Source organism: Xiphophorus couchianus, chromosome 17 (genome assembly GCF_001444195.1).
Source record: "Xiphophorus couchianus chromosome 17, X_couchianus-1.0, whole genome shotgun sequence".
NCBI classification, from domain to species: Eukaryota; Metazoa; Chordata; class Actinopteri; order Cyprinodontiformes; family Poeciliidae; genus Xiphophorus; species Xiphophorus couchianus.
The window spans coordinates 3,083,920-3,100,738 of record NC_040244.1 but is presented as its reverse complement, the minus strand read 5'-3'; the positions used below and the strand labels follow the sequence as shown (position 1 = coordinate 3,100,738).

General features: G+C 38.0%; 1 protein-coding gene across 1 annotated transcript in view; it reads left to right on the top strand.

Annotated features, from left to right (window-relative positions):
* snd1 (staphylococcal nuclease and tudor domain containing 1) overlaps positions 1-16,819 on the top strand; it is a 179,889-nt gene that overhangs the window by 102,580 nt on the left and 60,490 nt on the right. Inside the window, exon 17 of the mRNA XM_028043522.1 lies at positions 12,386-12,574. Within this exon, the coding sequence (XP_027899323.1) occupies positions 12,386-12,574 (189 nt within the window). The remainder of the gene's footprint in view (positions 1-12,385; positions 12,575-16,819) is intronic.

Genomic DNA, 16,819 nt, shown 5'->3' with positions numbered 1-16,819 from the left:
GATCTAATCAGTTCCCCATCCTATCTTTCTCGCACACAATCACATGAAACCCACTGCAGATCCCATCTCATTTGTTGATCATCGCTAGCCATTTAAATGTGATTGCGTGTGAGCCAGGGTTGAATTAGATTGCCAAAAGTGAAGCATGACAATACAGCGATTTGTCTCGAGAGGGTTTTACCCTGCTTGTCGCTAAATAGGGTCAAAGCATTTTCTATTATATAATCTCTCGCTACCTGTTGGCAAGAATCATTATTAGCTGGCTCGATGTCTTCCCTAAGCGCCCACACAGGTGTCTTAAACAGAATGTTTCACCCAAACTGAGCCTATTGTTTTATGTTATACCTTTAGAAAATAAATGTAGTACTAGAACAAAAGAAGTAAGATTGATCCTTCTGTCAAACTCTTGGCAGCCGCCTGCCTATTATGATGAGGCCTTTTCTGTACTTTATAGTGTTGTGGAGTAGCTCTTCAGTAGCTCTAATCCACCACTTGTCTTGCTCTCAAACTCCAACCTCTACCTAAAAACTCTCCAACCAGCCTTGCAGCTGTGCATGGCATCTCGTTTTGACAGGCACCCAGAAATTGACAAAAAGCCATGTTGAAAAATGCATCTGTCTCCTCTTTTCCTCTCCTTTTCTTTCATTCTCGCTCTTTGTCAGCACAGCTAGGGTCTGGGAGGACAGAAATGGTTTTTTGAGAGACGCAAGCTGGCAGAGCCATTTGGCGTGTCAACTAGTGAAAGCGTCTAGAGAAGGAGGTGGAGACAAATGATGATTGTCCTATGCCCTCACTCGCATTTCCTCGCCATCTCTTCTCCCACAGGTCATAGAGCTCTGGTAATGTCGCCAAAATCCAAGAGGGTGTAAATTTTGTTGTATTATTTTTTTATCAGTGCTGTGAAAGATATTTACTGCTTAAATCCAATTCTCTGCCAATTTAATGCATTAAAAATCATCTCTAAGACCAAGCGTTTTCATTAAGACATTACTTGTAAATTAAATTTCTAAGTTGGAATTGAAGTAGAAATAGTAGCCAGTTGTATTAGAATCTTCTTTGTCTGGGCGTCACCCTGTTATCTAAAAACGTTCCTTTCTACTGCAGTGGTGCTGTTAGTTTAATAGCACAACCATGGTTATTTATTATTATGTGCAGTGGTGTGTAGTCTAAGAAAATGCTGTTGAATATTTGCAGAAAAATATCCATAGATATGTCATAACATTTCACCAGAATTTGAATTTATAAAGCTGGAACAAGTAGTTTCAGGAAATGTCATTTAGTGAAATTTGTGTTGTAGAACTTTTAAAACAAAGGTCTGCACAGTATTTTTCAATTTAGCAGGGAATAAAAAAGCACACACAAATATTTTTTTAACACCTTTTCTACAAATATTGTAGTGATTGGCTTTCAGGACAAATTACTATTCTATTCAAATTCCCCAAAGTCCTCTGTCGCCCACACACGAGTTAGCTCAAAATGCAACAGCATAACAAATTGCTTCCTACATTGCTGAAAAACCTGAATTTAACCGGGAATTTGAAATTTAAACAATTAAGCTTCAAGACAAGGCTGTATTAGTTAATTTTTCCTGTTAACCTTGTCAAGGGCTAATTGCATGAACTATTTAGGATTGTTTAACTGTGGACTGACACCGCCAACATTTAACAAAACCTTCAATAAAACTGGTGCAATTTAGCTATTGTCTTGGAAATCAGGTATGTCAGCGGATCTGGCTTGAAACAGTCTCTGATTGCTGACTGTCTTGCTTAGACTGCAATGCAGTCTAAGCAACTGTCTTCCTTAGTCAGTTGCTTAGCCTAACTGTCTAAGCAAAAGACAGGCTACTGTTACATGGTATTGTTCTAAACTTCAGCTACCTATTACCACTTAAACATAAGGTTTCTAATTATTAGCTTGTGGTTGCACATGCCTAACTTCTTGGTATAATAACAAGATGGTCACTTGTGAAAAATAAGTCATATGTACTACTACAGTTTTAGACTGTAGTGACTTATCATTTGTAATGCCTAAAATTTAGCTGAATGTTTTAAACTGTACAAGATTTTCACAAACATCTAATAAAGGAGTGCTATAATTATTTAAAAATGGAAAAAGCTTTCCATAGTCACTAGTTATTTATACATTCATTTCTAACAAACAGATTTCCCTACCGCTGTGTACTCCCCTTTGTATTCGGCTGCCCATCTAAAATATAGCACCATTTAAACTGCAATCTCCTAATTTCAGGGAATGGATGATCTCCCATTTTATTAGCTCTCAAAATTAGTTGTAAAAACATGCCACTGTCATTTCCACTTCCCTTGTGTCTTTGTTGCTGCGCTGCACATTGATTGCAAGATAATGACCAAACTCCATTGGTTCTGCACTTGGACGTGTAAATGGATTTGTTGGAAAGGTGTAAATGGATTTGTTGGAAAGCCGTGCTGTCATTTTGCAAGGCAATGTAGCTTAATGCCCTCTCCAATAATTTTGACCTCTCCTTTATGTGCTCAATGTGGCTTGACTTTTCCCACCGAGTTTTACTGCTTTAGGCAGCAATTTTGAAGATCTGGACTTTTGCCTCTCCTCATGGGTTTACAGCTTTGAGGAAGTTGAATATCTTTTCCCCAGAATACAATTTACCCCTTGGGAACTAAGTCCAAAATTCCTAAAAATTTAATGACGTTGCATCTAATACTGTTTTCAACTTTTTTTTTAACATTTATTTCAAGTCTCACATTGCTGTGACAACAACTCAATAAGCACAGTTCTGTTTGTGCTTTACAGCCTGCACCACCATCCAGTTCTGAAAGAATTATATGATTTTAGTAATAATACAAATGTAGCTCAATATTCATCGATCGGCATGCCATGTCATCCCTCTCTTAAAAATGAGATGGATTGTAGTTATTGCTGTTATTGATTTTAATAACCAGGATGTTGAGGCCAATGTGCAGCCTTTCTCATGCTCCGCTGTGATGAAATCTGAGGTTTTCTGTCATCTGAATAACAAATAATCTATAAACCAATTTAACTACATGTTTAGCATGATTAGGTTTGCTGACTTGATAATTTTTTAAATCTTGGCAAATAGAAATATTTCAAAGTAACTTTCAAAGCTATTTCAATACTTGTGCATGTAAAAACCTGTCTGTAATTTATTGATGGAATTCTTAATGGATTCTGGAAGCTTTGGATTGTGATGTAACTTCCTGATATGAACAGTGCACAAAAGAAAATATGGAACAAGGTTTGCTTATTTCTTGAGTTACCCTTTCCATTGTCTAAATTGTCTAACCACCCTTCCATCCATTTATCTGTCTGTTTATCCATCTGTCCTATTCACCCATTGTCCATTTCTTTCAACTGTCCAACAATATTTTTTGTCCTTTCATCCATTCTTCTCCTGAATCATTAATCCACCCAACTGTCATGTTGATCCAGTCATTTATCCATAAATTAGTCCATCCGTCTATCTTCTTATCTGTACGTTGAATGTGTCCAATATGTTTGTCTACCAACCATTTGTCCTTTGCCAAACCCTCTGATCATCCATCTGTCAATTTATGCTTATCAATTGCTCATCCATCTTCATTTCTTTTTCAGTTATTGAAGGTTCTATTATCAATAACCAACCATAACATCGAAGTATTTGTAGTAAATTCATAGTATTATTTGTATCCATGCTAAAAAAATGGACATAAAACATACTGACAGCTGGAAATTTAAATGTGGCATAGGAGAAATTTGGCTGTGAAAAATAGTGTAGGAACCCACGCATGGGAGACAAGAGGATGAGAATCATCCAGGTAATTCACTCAAGTAGGAGGCAGCGAGGGGCATTGTGTTAGTTTAAGGATCAACCAACCTGACAACACTATTGATTCATTACAAAGGCCAGATAGAGACCAACAAACCGATGTGGAATCTTGTCGGTCATCATTACATTGCAAGAGGTCTCGTATTTCTCAGTGTCACTGACCTTTTCAGTGTGTTGGGGCTTACCAAAGACTACAGCGATGTAGCAGCTGCAGTCTCGGTTACAGATGTACTGTAAAAAAATATATATAATTCCACAAGCTCATGGCATTGGATTATATTGCTTATTGAAGTATATAACTCTCAACAATTTTGTAAAAATAAAAGAATGCAGTCATTTTTTTTGTTTTCAGGTTTAATGCCACCAGCAAAGACACACATTTCTTTTGACAATAGGCCACTTAAAATGCCTGGTGCAGTCAGCTTAATCCCTCCAGCAGAACAACATTTCATAATTTATTGCTTTACTTTGGTGGCCAATTGTGAGTCATTTGGAGGGCAACACACAAGAGTTGGGCCTGCTTGAGCCAAAAAGATGTTCATGGCCTTAAACTGGGCTTTTATTTTTGAAGTTTCGATATGAATGAAAATGGCAGTTGGTCTTTAAGTCAGATCAAAATACAAGTCTGAAACTGAACCAGCTGAGGTAATAGTTTTTTTTTTTGTTTTTTGTTTTTTTCTTTCAGTAAATAAATGGTTGGCAGTGTGACCATGCTAAACTATCACCGGAGAGACACTTATTCGAAGGATTTGTGAAGTGCCTTAAAGACCACTACCGCAAAAAGAGTGCAACTTGCATTTTTTTTATCTCCATTTATGTCTGCCAGGCTATTCAAACACTTATGTCAAACTTGCTATCACTTAACAGGTCTCAAAACTCAGAAAGAATTGGACTACATGTAATTTAATCAAATTGTTTTCTGCCCACCACAAAGTGTTGTGGTGGGCAGAAAACTGGATATAAAGAAAATTGTTTTCTTTATATCCACAAACCATCGGTACAAAACCTGGGTATACTCATCTGCTTAGTCAAAATAATGATGCGGGGCAAACATCAATTATCTATTGATGAAAGCAAATCTCATTAATGGTCATCAGGCAGGTTTAATGGTGGGAATCATGCTTGCTTTCCTAACCGTTAATGGCCTTTGCCATTTGAGAAGCAGTTTGACTTTCCATTTCCCGCTCCCTAACATACAGCAGCCTGCTACTGACAGTGATGCATGGGACCTCCTGAGTCACATTGATCACTTTCGGAGAGACATGCACACACCTGTTCCTGTCCAACATGTACGTTTGTGCACCAATGTCAGGCCTGCTAATTTTGTTTGTACAGACTTGGGGGAGAGGGGAGCAAAGTCAGTACAAACAATTTCCTTGTTCTTCCTCAACTTGATGCTTAACTGGTGTAAAAGTAAGTGGTTTCATTATCAAATAGACAAGTGAAAGTAAAATAGTTGCAATGACCTGCGGTTACTAATAGTTTGCCATAATATATGTAAGAACTTTCCCCCCACTCCGGATTTTACTATTGATGTTATTATAGAATGTGGATATGATTATCTTTAATCGTGACTCAGCCACCAAATTGTGTCAGCTGAAACCAACGTCAGATGTCAGGAGAGTATATCATACTGCTTTTCAGACTAAAGTTAAAGCCAGTCTGTACTTTTCAACATATTCAAAGTAAAAATAAATCTATTTTCTAAGCATAATAATGAGTTCAAATTCTAGTGATGGAGGGTAATTGCATAACTCTGATGTCTAATATGAGCAGATATAAAAGAAAACAAATGGTTAAATTTTTGCCACACAAATAAATTTTCATTTTTAAACTATTGCTGCAGTTAAAAAGGTCAACAGTTTGCCACCTGGTTCAGTTTTACTCTAACTGCTGTTGAACTTTCTATCTTTCCATGTGAAGATATTTTTTTTTTAATTACAGGCTCCATTAACACCCTATTTACATCCCTGCCTGATCTGTGCCATTAAGAAATCAATAGGGGTTTAATTCATTAATTTATTTTTCCTCTTTCCTTGTTTGTCTGGCTCTCCTTTTTTATTTTAAGGTGATCTATATTTATAGATTGCTTCTGGAACCAACTAGCCTTTTCTCCCTCACTGTTCGATCACAGTAACATACCAACACATTTAGTCGTTTCATATAAATGGACGGCTGGCACATGGCAATATATTGCTTCAGAACTGAGTAGTGCTGGAAAACATTTATAAATACTGAGAAATCATACATGTGTCTGCATGCACTTGTTTCCATTGTATTATATGCCACTGTGTCCCATTAACAGCTCATTATGAACCTTTAGTAATGACCGTGAGTCCTGGTAATTGACTGTTGAGGGATTTCTTGAAGGTCACCATTTGCTGTTTGGGGCTTTTTTTTCCCAATCAAATGGTGTTAAGCAATACTTTGAAAAAAGCACAAGTCATCCTATGATGTTTCCCCTGGTTTCTGCTTGGCATCCAATAACAGTTCTATTGTGTCACGTAGTCTAATGCATATTGCATTACTAATCTCAAACTTACACTTACAGAAACACATTTTAGAGTTGGTTTGCAGCGTTCCTTTTACATAGCTGTCAGCAACTCCTTCACACTCTATTCATCACCGTGTAGTAATGGTCTAATAAGTTGCTTTCTGCTCAGATGTTGCTCTTCATCATTTGAGTCAGTGTGCAATTTTTCTTTTCGTAATTATCACCAATTTAATAAAAAATAAATTACAAAATAGTGTTGGCTTTGATCATTATTGACAAATCAAAACTTTAATTGGCTTGAGATTTAATTGGTTTCTTGTTCTGCTGAATGAGCAAACCGCTCGCAGCGGGCGGGGTTTATTCAAGGACTTTTATATTCTTACATTTATTTTTTTAAGGGTCACAATGGATATAAGGAGGTAGTAAACTAGTTTTAAAAAATCTGTGCAGTTATTGTTTCAAGGAGTTACAGTATCAAATTTACTACTCAGAAATTGATGTTTTATGTTTTAAGCACTGGCAAGTAGAGTTGAGAGTGCCAGGCAGGTGGGAGAAAATGGTAGCAACAAAAGGACCTGCTGCCTTGTTACTTAATGTGAATGAATGAAGACATTCCCAAACATCTGCACCTGCCAGTTTGTTCTCCTTGTGTTCTCTGCACATTACAGGCAACAAGGTTCGCATAGACTTCCTCACATTCCCACTGTCCATCACACACACACACACACACACACACACACACACACACACACACACACACACACACACACACACCCCGTCAACACAGGCTGGCAGTCCAACAAACGGATGCTGAATTTGCCTCCATCCACACTGTGGCCTTTAAAATGTTTACGATCCAAGCTAGTAATGCGATACGTGCAAAGTTAAATCTCTCTGGCGATAACTATGATCTCATTGAAACACACACTAAAATTTATGTGAATTATGGCCAAGCCATTTTCAGAAATGATTGAACGCTTTAGCTGACCAATTAATCTCCAGCTTTGCTTGTAATTTGTAAAGACCGTTCTTTCTTTTCCTGATTAGAGAATGTGTACAAACACAAGTTATGCCTGGCGCACGACCTGCCATGTTGGACCTGATGGAATCCTAAATGGATTTGTACCACAATTGGGACCACAGTGTTCTCCATCAAGCCTAATATGCTTTTTTTAATTATTATATAAATATATTTTTGGATGAGATGTGATCAAGAGAATTCCTATTAGTTGCCAATGTTTTAATGAGTAGCAGATAATGGCTACATCAAATGACTTTCTGCTGTGTAAGCATTGGCAATTTTCCCCTAAAATAAAATGAGTCTTGTTACTTTTCAATTAGGAGTTGAATCTAAAGAATGAACTTGACATTTCCATTTAGATAAAAACTACACTTAGAAAGATAATAAGATTATTATTATTTTTTACATAATAAAAGCACACCTAATGCTAATTAATTATCTACTCGCTACTAATTTATCAAAAGTTTCATTGACAAAACTTGAAGCTAACTAAAGAAATAAAAGTTGCCACATTTCTTTTTTTTTTGTCTCATGCAGTTTTCTTTAAACGTAGATGACTTTTGAATCTCTTGATTTGCCAACAGCTTCTTGGCCGACTTGGAGGTTTCCATTAGGATGTGTGTTTTCTTTTCTGGATTTGAATTTTTAATGCAAAGCAGTTTCTCACTTTTCAGTTTAAACCCAAAATGAAGCCCAGATAGAAAAACAAACAAAAAAAAAAGTCTTGCAGAACTTTATTCAGAAATGGACAAATGGTACAAATGAAACATTGATCAGAATTTGTGCCAGAGTTATGTTCTGTTTCTTGATGGACATAAGCTTGCAAAGCTTCCTAGTAATGGAGCTTCCTGGGGAGGAGTCATCACTGAACAACCAATCAAAAGTCAATAAGAAGTTGACAGAGGAGGAAATGTTAGATTTAAATTTCCTTTATGCCTTTTTAAAGGCTAAAATTTTGCACTGTATGCAGCAATGGCTGCTTATAAAACAATATTTTACCCAAGCAAAATGTAGCTTACTTTGAGAAAACCACTCAAAGGCCTAAACTAAAGGTTCATTTTGACTAGACAATAAAATCCAGCAAGACTATTTGAAGTGGACCGGAGAGCAAAGAGTTTATTTTTGAAAAGTCTAAAGCAGAAGCTTGTTTCATGCTGCAGCAAGCTGCTTGCTCCATTATTTACTTTTAGTTCAGTATTTTACACTTGCAAGAGCTGTCATCTTCTGCAGTTTTCTTTTTATGTTACTATTAGTTTTGAATAGCCAACTCAATTAAACAAGTTGGATTAGCTGTTTTTCCACTTCATTTGTACCAAATAATTCTTTTGCACTTCCAAAACACTGATGTGCTTGTGTTTCCACACGTGCACACAGTCATAGCCTTCATATGCGTGTGTGTTTCACCTTTTCTGGTTCCTGTCCGCTGTGTCGACACAATCCCAGCATTTATGAGATTACCAAAGCCCATTTGTGTTCCGGCGGGAGCCATCTTGGCTCGAAGGAGGCCTCAACTGGGAACCATCTGGGCTCTGCTCTAAGCAGCTTCCTCTCCACCTCCCCTTTCCTTTCTACACTGAGACCAAACCTATTTAAATGTGAAAGGAGAGGAACTCAAATTCAGCATGAAACTTTAAAATCAAGCCTTCCCATTATGAATGGTTTCTTCATGCAAAGGAGGAATGTTGGAACGGTTTTAGGGATGCGTCTCGTGGGAAGCGGTAATCCTTACAGGGGATATTTTAACAGTAAATTCAGCTTTTGAATGCTTGGAAGGGAGAAAATGTACTCTGAAAGATGTAAAAATGTGACATTCCTCACAAACGTTTTCATTTCACAGCCTTGACTGAAAATTATGTAAAACTGAATTAACAGAGACAACTTTATAGTACAGGAGCAGATGGGAAATATCTATATAATTCATTCATTGGGAGACATTTTAAGAAAGCTTTTGGTTATGAGACATTGACTTTTTTTTAAAACCAAACTAAAAGGTCACATTATGCTAAGTCACATGATTAAATAAATAGTAATCATTCAAATCCAAATTTTACAATCAAGTTTAGTCGGATTGTATTTCATTTTTTATTAGCCTGATTAGTGTTTCCGAAATTCCAATTTGAACATGTTTAGCTAAAAAAGCCAGTGGACTGCAATAACTCTAAACCTTGATTAAATCCTCCTACTTAGGCAGTCTTCTGAGTTGCATCCATGAACAAGACAAGGACCCTTTGTGGAACATTGATCAGTCAATTTTCATATCTTCTGTGCAAGCTTAAGTAGTCCAATACACTTCTCCTGATCTCTTATTCAGCCTTTGCTCTAAATGAACTCATCCTTTTTAATTTCACATTTTGATGTGAATATTAGCCTCCTCCATTCTCACTGTTCAGTTAAATACCAGTTTCGCTTTATTTGATGAGCCTTTCAAGGTCAGTGGTCCTGGTGCTCATAAGTCTGACATTTTTAATTTCACCCAGAATCTCACATTTGTTGACATTCCTGACTTCATGGATTTAGTCGAACAGTTTGTTTGTATTATTTGTTTTTTATATTATGGCCACACAGAAATGTTTTTTCTTTCAGAGGTTCTGTATTTGACAAGTTAGTGTTGGTTTTGGCCTTTTGTAAATGTGAAGTCAATTCATGTAATTTTACTGGTGTTCAGAGGATGTGCTGACGTTCTTCAGCTATTAATAGTGCTCTGTTCCTGCGTTAACATTGTCCCTGTAGGTGTTGACTTGAGCCATGCAGTCATCTTGTAATCATCAGTATGCTGTTGTCAGTGGCCTTCTAATTTTCCTTCCATACGGTTAGCAGTATGTGGTAAATGAAGTTTCCTGCCTGAGTGTTCTGGGAAACAAAGCAGACTAATTTGTTCTGGTATTAGTAGAGAAGAAGTTGTCAGCATTGCCCATGACTCTCGTTTGTTTTATTTGTTTTTACGTTAGCATTTTGCTGAACTTGTAGACATATTTCTTCACTTTCACTTGCCTTGCTATTTAGATTCTCTACAACACTTATCACTAAGGCATTAGAATCTCAGAAAAATGACATTTTCATTACCCAGATTTTTGTTCCCTTAAACACCTGGTGCAGAGTGTGTGGGGTTTTTTCCCCTCAGATCTGAAATTGGCATGCATGTTTCTTTGTGGTTTTGGCCTTTTTTTCACTTTTTGCCCACTTTTCCGTTTCACATTGTGATGTGTGAAGGCCAAATAGTTTCTTTTAACATAGTTATGCAAGTGGCTTTGCACTTTAAGACCAGGATAAAATGAAGATGGTTGTAAATTGCAAAAGGAAGAGGGATGGGCAGTGAAATAAAGCAGATGATGCGGAGGCAGATAGGATTTTGGTGAGCTTGCATGTTTTATTCAGGACCTCAGAGGTTGGAGAGGATTGCTCCTTGCGCTTGTCTTGTCTTGTATAATAATTTTATTTTTGATTAAATCAAAATACATCTCTGGACACACAGGATAAAATCCAATTATTAAAGGAAAATGTTAAAATCCTTATCCAGTTCAGGTTTAATTTATCATGGTGTTATGGATTTTGACGTACAGATGATCCAATGCAGTCCAGACTTTTTAAAGCATAGTCTTTTTTCATTTAACACCAATGGAAATCTTGAAGCAGATGCTAACTTTAGCGTTGTTAGAGGCTAATTGTTGTTTTCTACCAGGACGCTGAAATGTTTTATAAGCTATTTTACTTTTATTTTACTTTTTTTCGTTCTCAAAAAGATGCCCTTATCACACACAAGAGATGATATCGATTGTGTTTGCAAATTCAATTTAGACAGTGGTTGCTGCAGAAAAAGTTTTGGACAACATTTTTACCCTTTTTCTCCTACACAGACACACAAAAGCTCACACTCTGCTGACATTTATAGCAAAACTTAAACTTTCTTCAGCCAAAATTTTTACCTGTAAACTCAGCTTTGTGCATATGTGCGTTAAGGTTAAAAAAACATGTACATAGGATGTGAAATGTCTTGTGGTTTCACATTTTGGGTCATTTTCGGTTTCAAAGATGGGCTTCTGTAAGGATGAGTACTGGTTGTACTCCTTGTACCTTTTGTCAGGCAGTATATGAGCAGTCTTTATCTGCAGACGGTAGTAACTGGATCCCTGAAATGTTGGCTCCGCTTGTAGGCTGTGAATCTGTGCTTAATAATAAAACGTTTAACGCATGCTGCAATAAAAGCTTTTTAACTGTAGATGAGAACAAGGCAGAACCTAATTCCCTTCAGATTTCCCTTGTGACTGCGGGGCTAAGCAGTTCAAGTCTTAATTACTTGACTTCTCCCTATCTTGAAAGCACACCTGTCCTCTGACTTTATCGCTGACTTTCGTCTTTTTAATTTGCAAAAAAAAAAAGCAAAAACCTATCCTTGATCATCCATCACTTCTAAAACAAACTGGTATGGATAGATAATTAGTCTGAATAGGCAGAATTTGGTAATAGTCTATCATGAGCGACTTTGCGAGACCCTTTCTACTTTGTCAGCAGTGTATGGTCCTTTGTTGTCCTCATTTGTTTACTTAAAGGAGTCGGGGCTTGGCTGTTACTAATTGAATATGATTTACGTTGGGGGGAGGGGAAAAAAGTAGCCTGGTGATGTTTAGAGACTTAATTAAGTTTGAAGTGCATGTGGAACACGCATTTAAAAACCCTAACAGCCTGCCCTGTTTGTGGAGGTTCTTCAGTTCTCGTTGTTGGCGTGAATAGGCACGTTATTGAAAGCAGACAGAGCTTAATTAAGAATGTCAAGGACTGCAGTGAGTCTGAAGACAAGAGGGCATCGCTGGGTTTTCTGTTTGAAGAAAGAAAAGAGAACCCCATCTCCAGCTAGAGCACTCACTGGGATATCTGGAGCCGAGCAGTGAAATGGGATCTGTTTGCTACTTAATCAATAGAAAGCCCCCAGGTCTCCATTGATGAAAAACTGCCTATTTTTCAGAATTTCAGAGCATTTTATTTGCTACTCCCAGTACGTAACAATAAATGAGAATGTTTGTCTTATTTTCTTCTTTTTCTTCTTGTTTCATAGGTTGAAGTTGAAGTGGAGAGCATGGACAAAGCGGGCAACTTCATCGGCTGGCTGCACATTGAAGGCGTGAATCTGTCTGTGGCACTGGTAGAGAACGCTCTGTCCAAGGTCCACTTCACAGCAGAACGCAGCGCCTACTACAAAGCGCTGGTTTCAGCCGAGGAAGCATGCAGACAAAAGAAAGAGAAGGTAGGTCTCATTATCAGCGGAACAGAAACTACTGTACATACAGTCAGAGAGGTTTCTCTGAGAATTGAACCTCCAAGTCATAAAGCGGGCCTCATGAAGCTGTCGGAATGTGAACATCATTCACTGTAATGCCACTGTAAATTTCATTCAGGCAGAGCAGAGATAGCATCTCGGTTAGTTTTGTTTTGGTGCACTGAAGGCTCAGGACATCATCCTGCATAGCCAATAGTGCCATTTCTCTCAGCGCTCTTATTGAAATACACGGTTGTCACTGGAACCAGCAGCTTCAGGAATAAAATCAGTATTTATTTAGTTTCCTGTCAAATTCGAGATGTGGTGTCCTAGGCATGTCTGCAAGTTTGTAAGTGCAAGGTTTTATATCTCGCAAGATTTAAGATGTCAGCCCTCCTGAAACATCAATGTATGTTTGGAATCCAGTGACAGAAGTAAAAGTGGAGATGTTATTAAAATAAAATGAATTACTTCAACCCATGATGATTTATTGGTCTGGAAAGTTCATTTTAATAATTTTGCTTGTGAAATTTTTTGAAATCTAAATTGCTCTGCTTACTGTTGAACTATCACCTTACATACATTGTCAATTGTGGCTGTAAGGAGACAAAATGTGAAAATGTTGTCTGTGAATGAACACTACACTGTAAATTGGTCGACAATACTTTAACATGTATTCAGAAGCCTTCGTATGTCGAGCATCACTGTTGTGAAGTTCCTCCATCCAGGTTTGCAAATGGGCACATTTGCTGTTATCGTTGAACCTGTCTATCCTCAATGGGAGTTGTGTGATGGATGGTGGCCTCCCTCACTCTGATCCTGATCTTGCCTTGCATTTTCATTATGGCTCCACGAGTCACCTCTGGCAGATGCACAAAGTGCCCAGCCAGCTGTCAACGTTGTCCTCCTTCTCTCTATCTCTGTAACTTATTTCTTTCACTTGCTCCGTCTTTCTCTCTCTCCCACTCTCTACTTATTTGGGTCCTTGAGGACACACAAATGCCTCCTCATCCCATATAAATGTGATGTATCGCCGGAGCTAGGAGGAGGTTGTTCTCTCTGCCTCCAAAGAATTTGTCATGTTCTTAGTTGCCGTGTTCCTACAGTGTTGTTTGCTTTCGGCTCTCTTCTTTTTGTTGCAATTACTCTCCATCTGTGCCCCCCCATCCCCTACCCTGCTCTACTTCTCCTCCCCCAAAAACACTGGCAGCAGGAGATGAATATCTGGAGAGTGGTCTGCAGGTGAACCTTTGCTTTTTCTTTAAAAAAGAAAAAAAAGGTCTTGCTAGCCATGTGAACACCCAGTCCCTGCCATGTTAAATCTGACCACGCATTCCTGACACCTCTAGGAATTTCACTCCAGGTTTCCAGGTCCTGTTCCGCCGCGCTGAGACAGACTGACTTGGAACACAAGGTTTTCATTCGAACTGACCTGAGGAAAGACGGCAGAATGGGGGCCTGCATTGGCCAGACAGATGGTGATTATGGTTGATGTTAGTGTGCCAGAGGCATCAGTGGACAGATCAGCTACTGCCCGATTTGCTTCGTTGTGAATAGTTTTGTGTTTGTACAGTACAGCGCCCCTCGGTTGCATTCTGCATACTACGCAACTCCAAGGCAGATGAGGTGGGACTTGGAGCTCTAATTAACCCTTGGAGACCACCTTGAGAAAAGCTGAGAGCCTGGCAGTTTATTTCAGTCTTTCTCTTTTGAAGTAGTGGCTGGCTGGTCCGTGTCTGTGTGTAGGCTGTGGTAAGGTAGGGCACACTTCATCTTTTCCCATCTCTCTTCCTCTTTTCTCATCGCCTTCTCTATATTGTCCCTGCGGCTGTATATGTGGAAGACATCAGTCGTTGCTGTGTCAGGCATCGCTACAAGAAAACAAGGTTGTCCTAATAAACTGAGGATGCGCCAGAGCTTGTGCGCGCGCACACACCAACACGCGCGTTTATTAAGGAAAAGTTTGCGTTGGTGGACCAGCTGGGACTCAGGTCAACAAGGGGGGAGAGAGGGTTGCTGCTGTAGCATCCTAAACCAAAACTGCTTAGCTGGAGTGTCTTAAGTGAATATGAGATTTTGCTAAAATGAGACCAATGGGACAAAGTGATTGTGTTCTAATTGAGAAATTCCAAAGGGTTGGAAGATGAGCCTTTTCCAGAGCTCAGCAGGTTTTAATCTTGCCCATCAGCTCCTCTTGAAACAATATTTGGAACAGCGCTCACAGCAAATTAAACTCTCCCTACATGTACGAGACATCACTTGTACATCTGGGTGTCTTTCCGAATCTCTTTGCTCTTCAATTTTTTTTTCGTAGTTGATATGCATACAGTGGCAGTCAGAAGTATAAGTGCATTGGACATGAATACAATATTACTTCTGGGCTTTTAATTATGAATTTCAACTCTTCCTTTTTCAGAATTGATAGAAACTTTGAATTTGAGGTGGACATTCCCTAATCAACACTGATTCAGACATCCATTTACAGTCTATATATATATATAAATATATATATATGCTTTCTCAGTAATATTTGCATAAATGTACTTTACATTTTCAGAAAAATTGAACTCTTTTTATGACTCCCAACAAGAATTTTGTGTAATTCTGGTTGGATGAGTTGATTTAATTTAATAAAATTTATTTGTGTAGTACATTTCAGCAACAAGGCAGTTCAAAGGGCTTCACGCCATAAAATCATGATACAGTCAGCAATTACAAAAACAAGCAATAAACATTACCTTTTGTCAAATACCATCATCAAACTCATCAATGCACATCAAATATGTTGATCAGTGTCCCATTTATTACTAGTCAATGGCAACTCTAAACAGATGGGTGTTTAGCTTTGATTTTGAAAAACTGTTTCAGCTTTCTAGCAATTTTCCAGAAGTTTATTCCAGATTTGTGGTGAATAGAATCTGAATGCTGCTTCTCCTTTTAAAATGGTTGGTTTCCAGCACAGACTGCCAAATTCTCTTTACTACAAATCAACAAGAGGTTTGAAATTTGGACCCAATTGGTGTCCAAATTGGCTAACATTAGGCTTCTGGGATGGACTTTTCAAAGTTTTTACCTCATCTAGAAAAATTAGAAATATATGGACCTTATTTAAATACTTTTTTCTGTGTCAAGAGACCAACCATTTTGAACAATATACTGATATAGCGCTGAATGGGAACGCATTTCCAGGCTGTAAAAAACAAAAAAACAAAAAGTGAATTTGTCTTTTTAATATGAAGTGTCTTGTAGCGGCTGTTCATGTGTTTCCCGTTTCCTCTTGCTGCAGGCGATAGAAATAAATTTGACAAAAAAGCAACAGCATCTAGGCACTGTGGATTGGGAGCAGAGGCTTTGACTGCAGAGATGTTGGCTGTAGCTTTGATGCGAGTTTTCTGACTGAGCAGGTGTGGGAGTTGGTTTGTCAATTTATCGGTTATCCCTGGGGGACGATCTCATTTCAAAAAAAATGAAATGCTCAGAAATTAAGAAGCGGGGTCATGAAAAAGAAATCAATCTATAATCCCAGAAGTGCTCTGTTGGAAATTTAAGCTTTGTTTTCCTCAATCCTCTTGTGTTGACAGCTTTTTGCTTATTTTCTGCTTATATAAGTATAATGCCTATAAAAGTATTCACCCCGTTTGGTGTTTTACACTTTTATTGTTTTCAGAAACAAATCAACAGCAACTAAATTTGGCTTTTTTCACTGTAATTTACAAAAAAAAAACATTTAATGCCAAACTGAAAACTATTTCTATAAAACTGGTTGTAAATATTTGACATAAAATTATTGCATAAATATTTACCCTTTTTTTGAAGTGACTGACCTAATTCAACAGAGGTCCAGTCAATTGCTAGTACTAGTCTCACGATGAGTTCAATGGAAATCACCTGAGTGCAGTGAATATGTCCCCTATTGATTGTAGTGTAAAACCTGAAAATCTGAAAGACCTTTCACTGGTCGGGATGGATACAAAAAATCTCTACAGTCCTGAACGTTCCCTGGAGTCCAGGAGAATCAAGAAATAGTAACCTCATCCAAAAATGAATGACCAATTTGAACTCAATATTACCCAAATAGGGCTTTCTTGATATATTGTTTTTCAATGTAATTACCCATCCTTGAAGGAGATTAACAGACTCTGATGGGTCTCAATGTGGTTGAACAGACAATGGAGGGGGATGGGGTGGAGGGAGAAGAAAAGAGCCCAAAAGACTATGTGACAACTCTTGTTA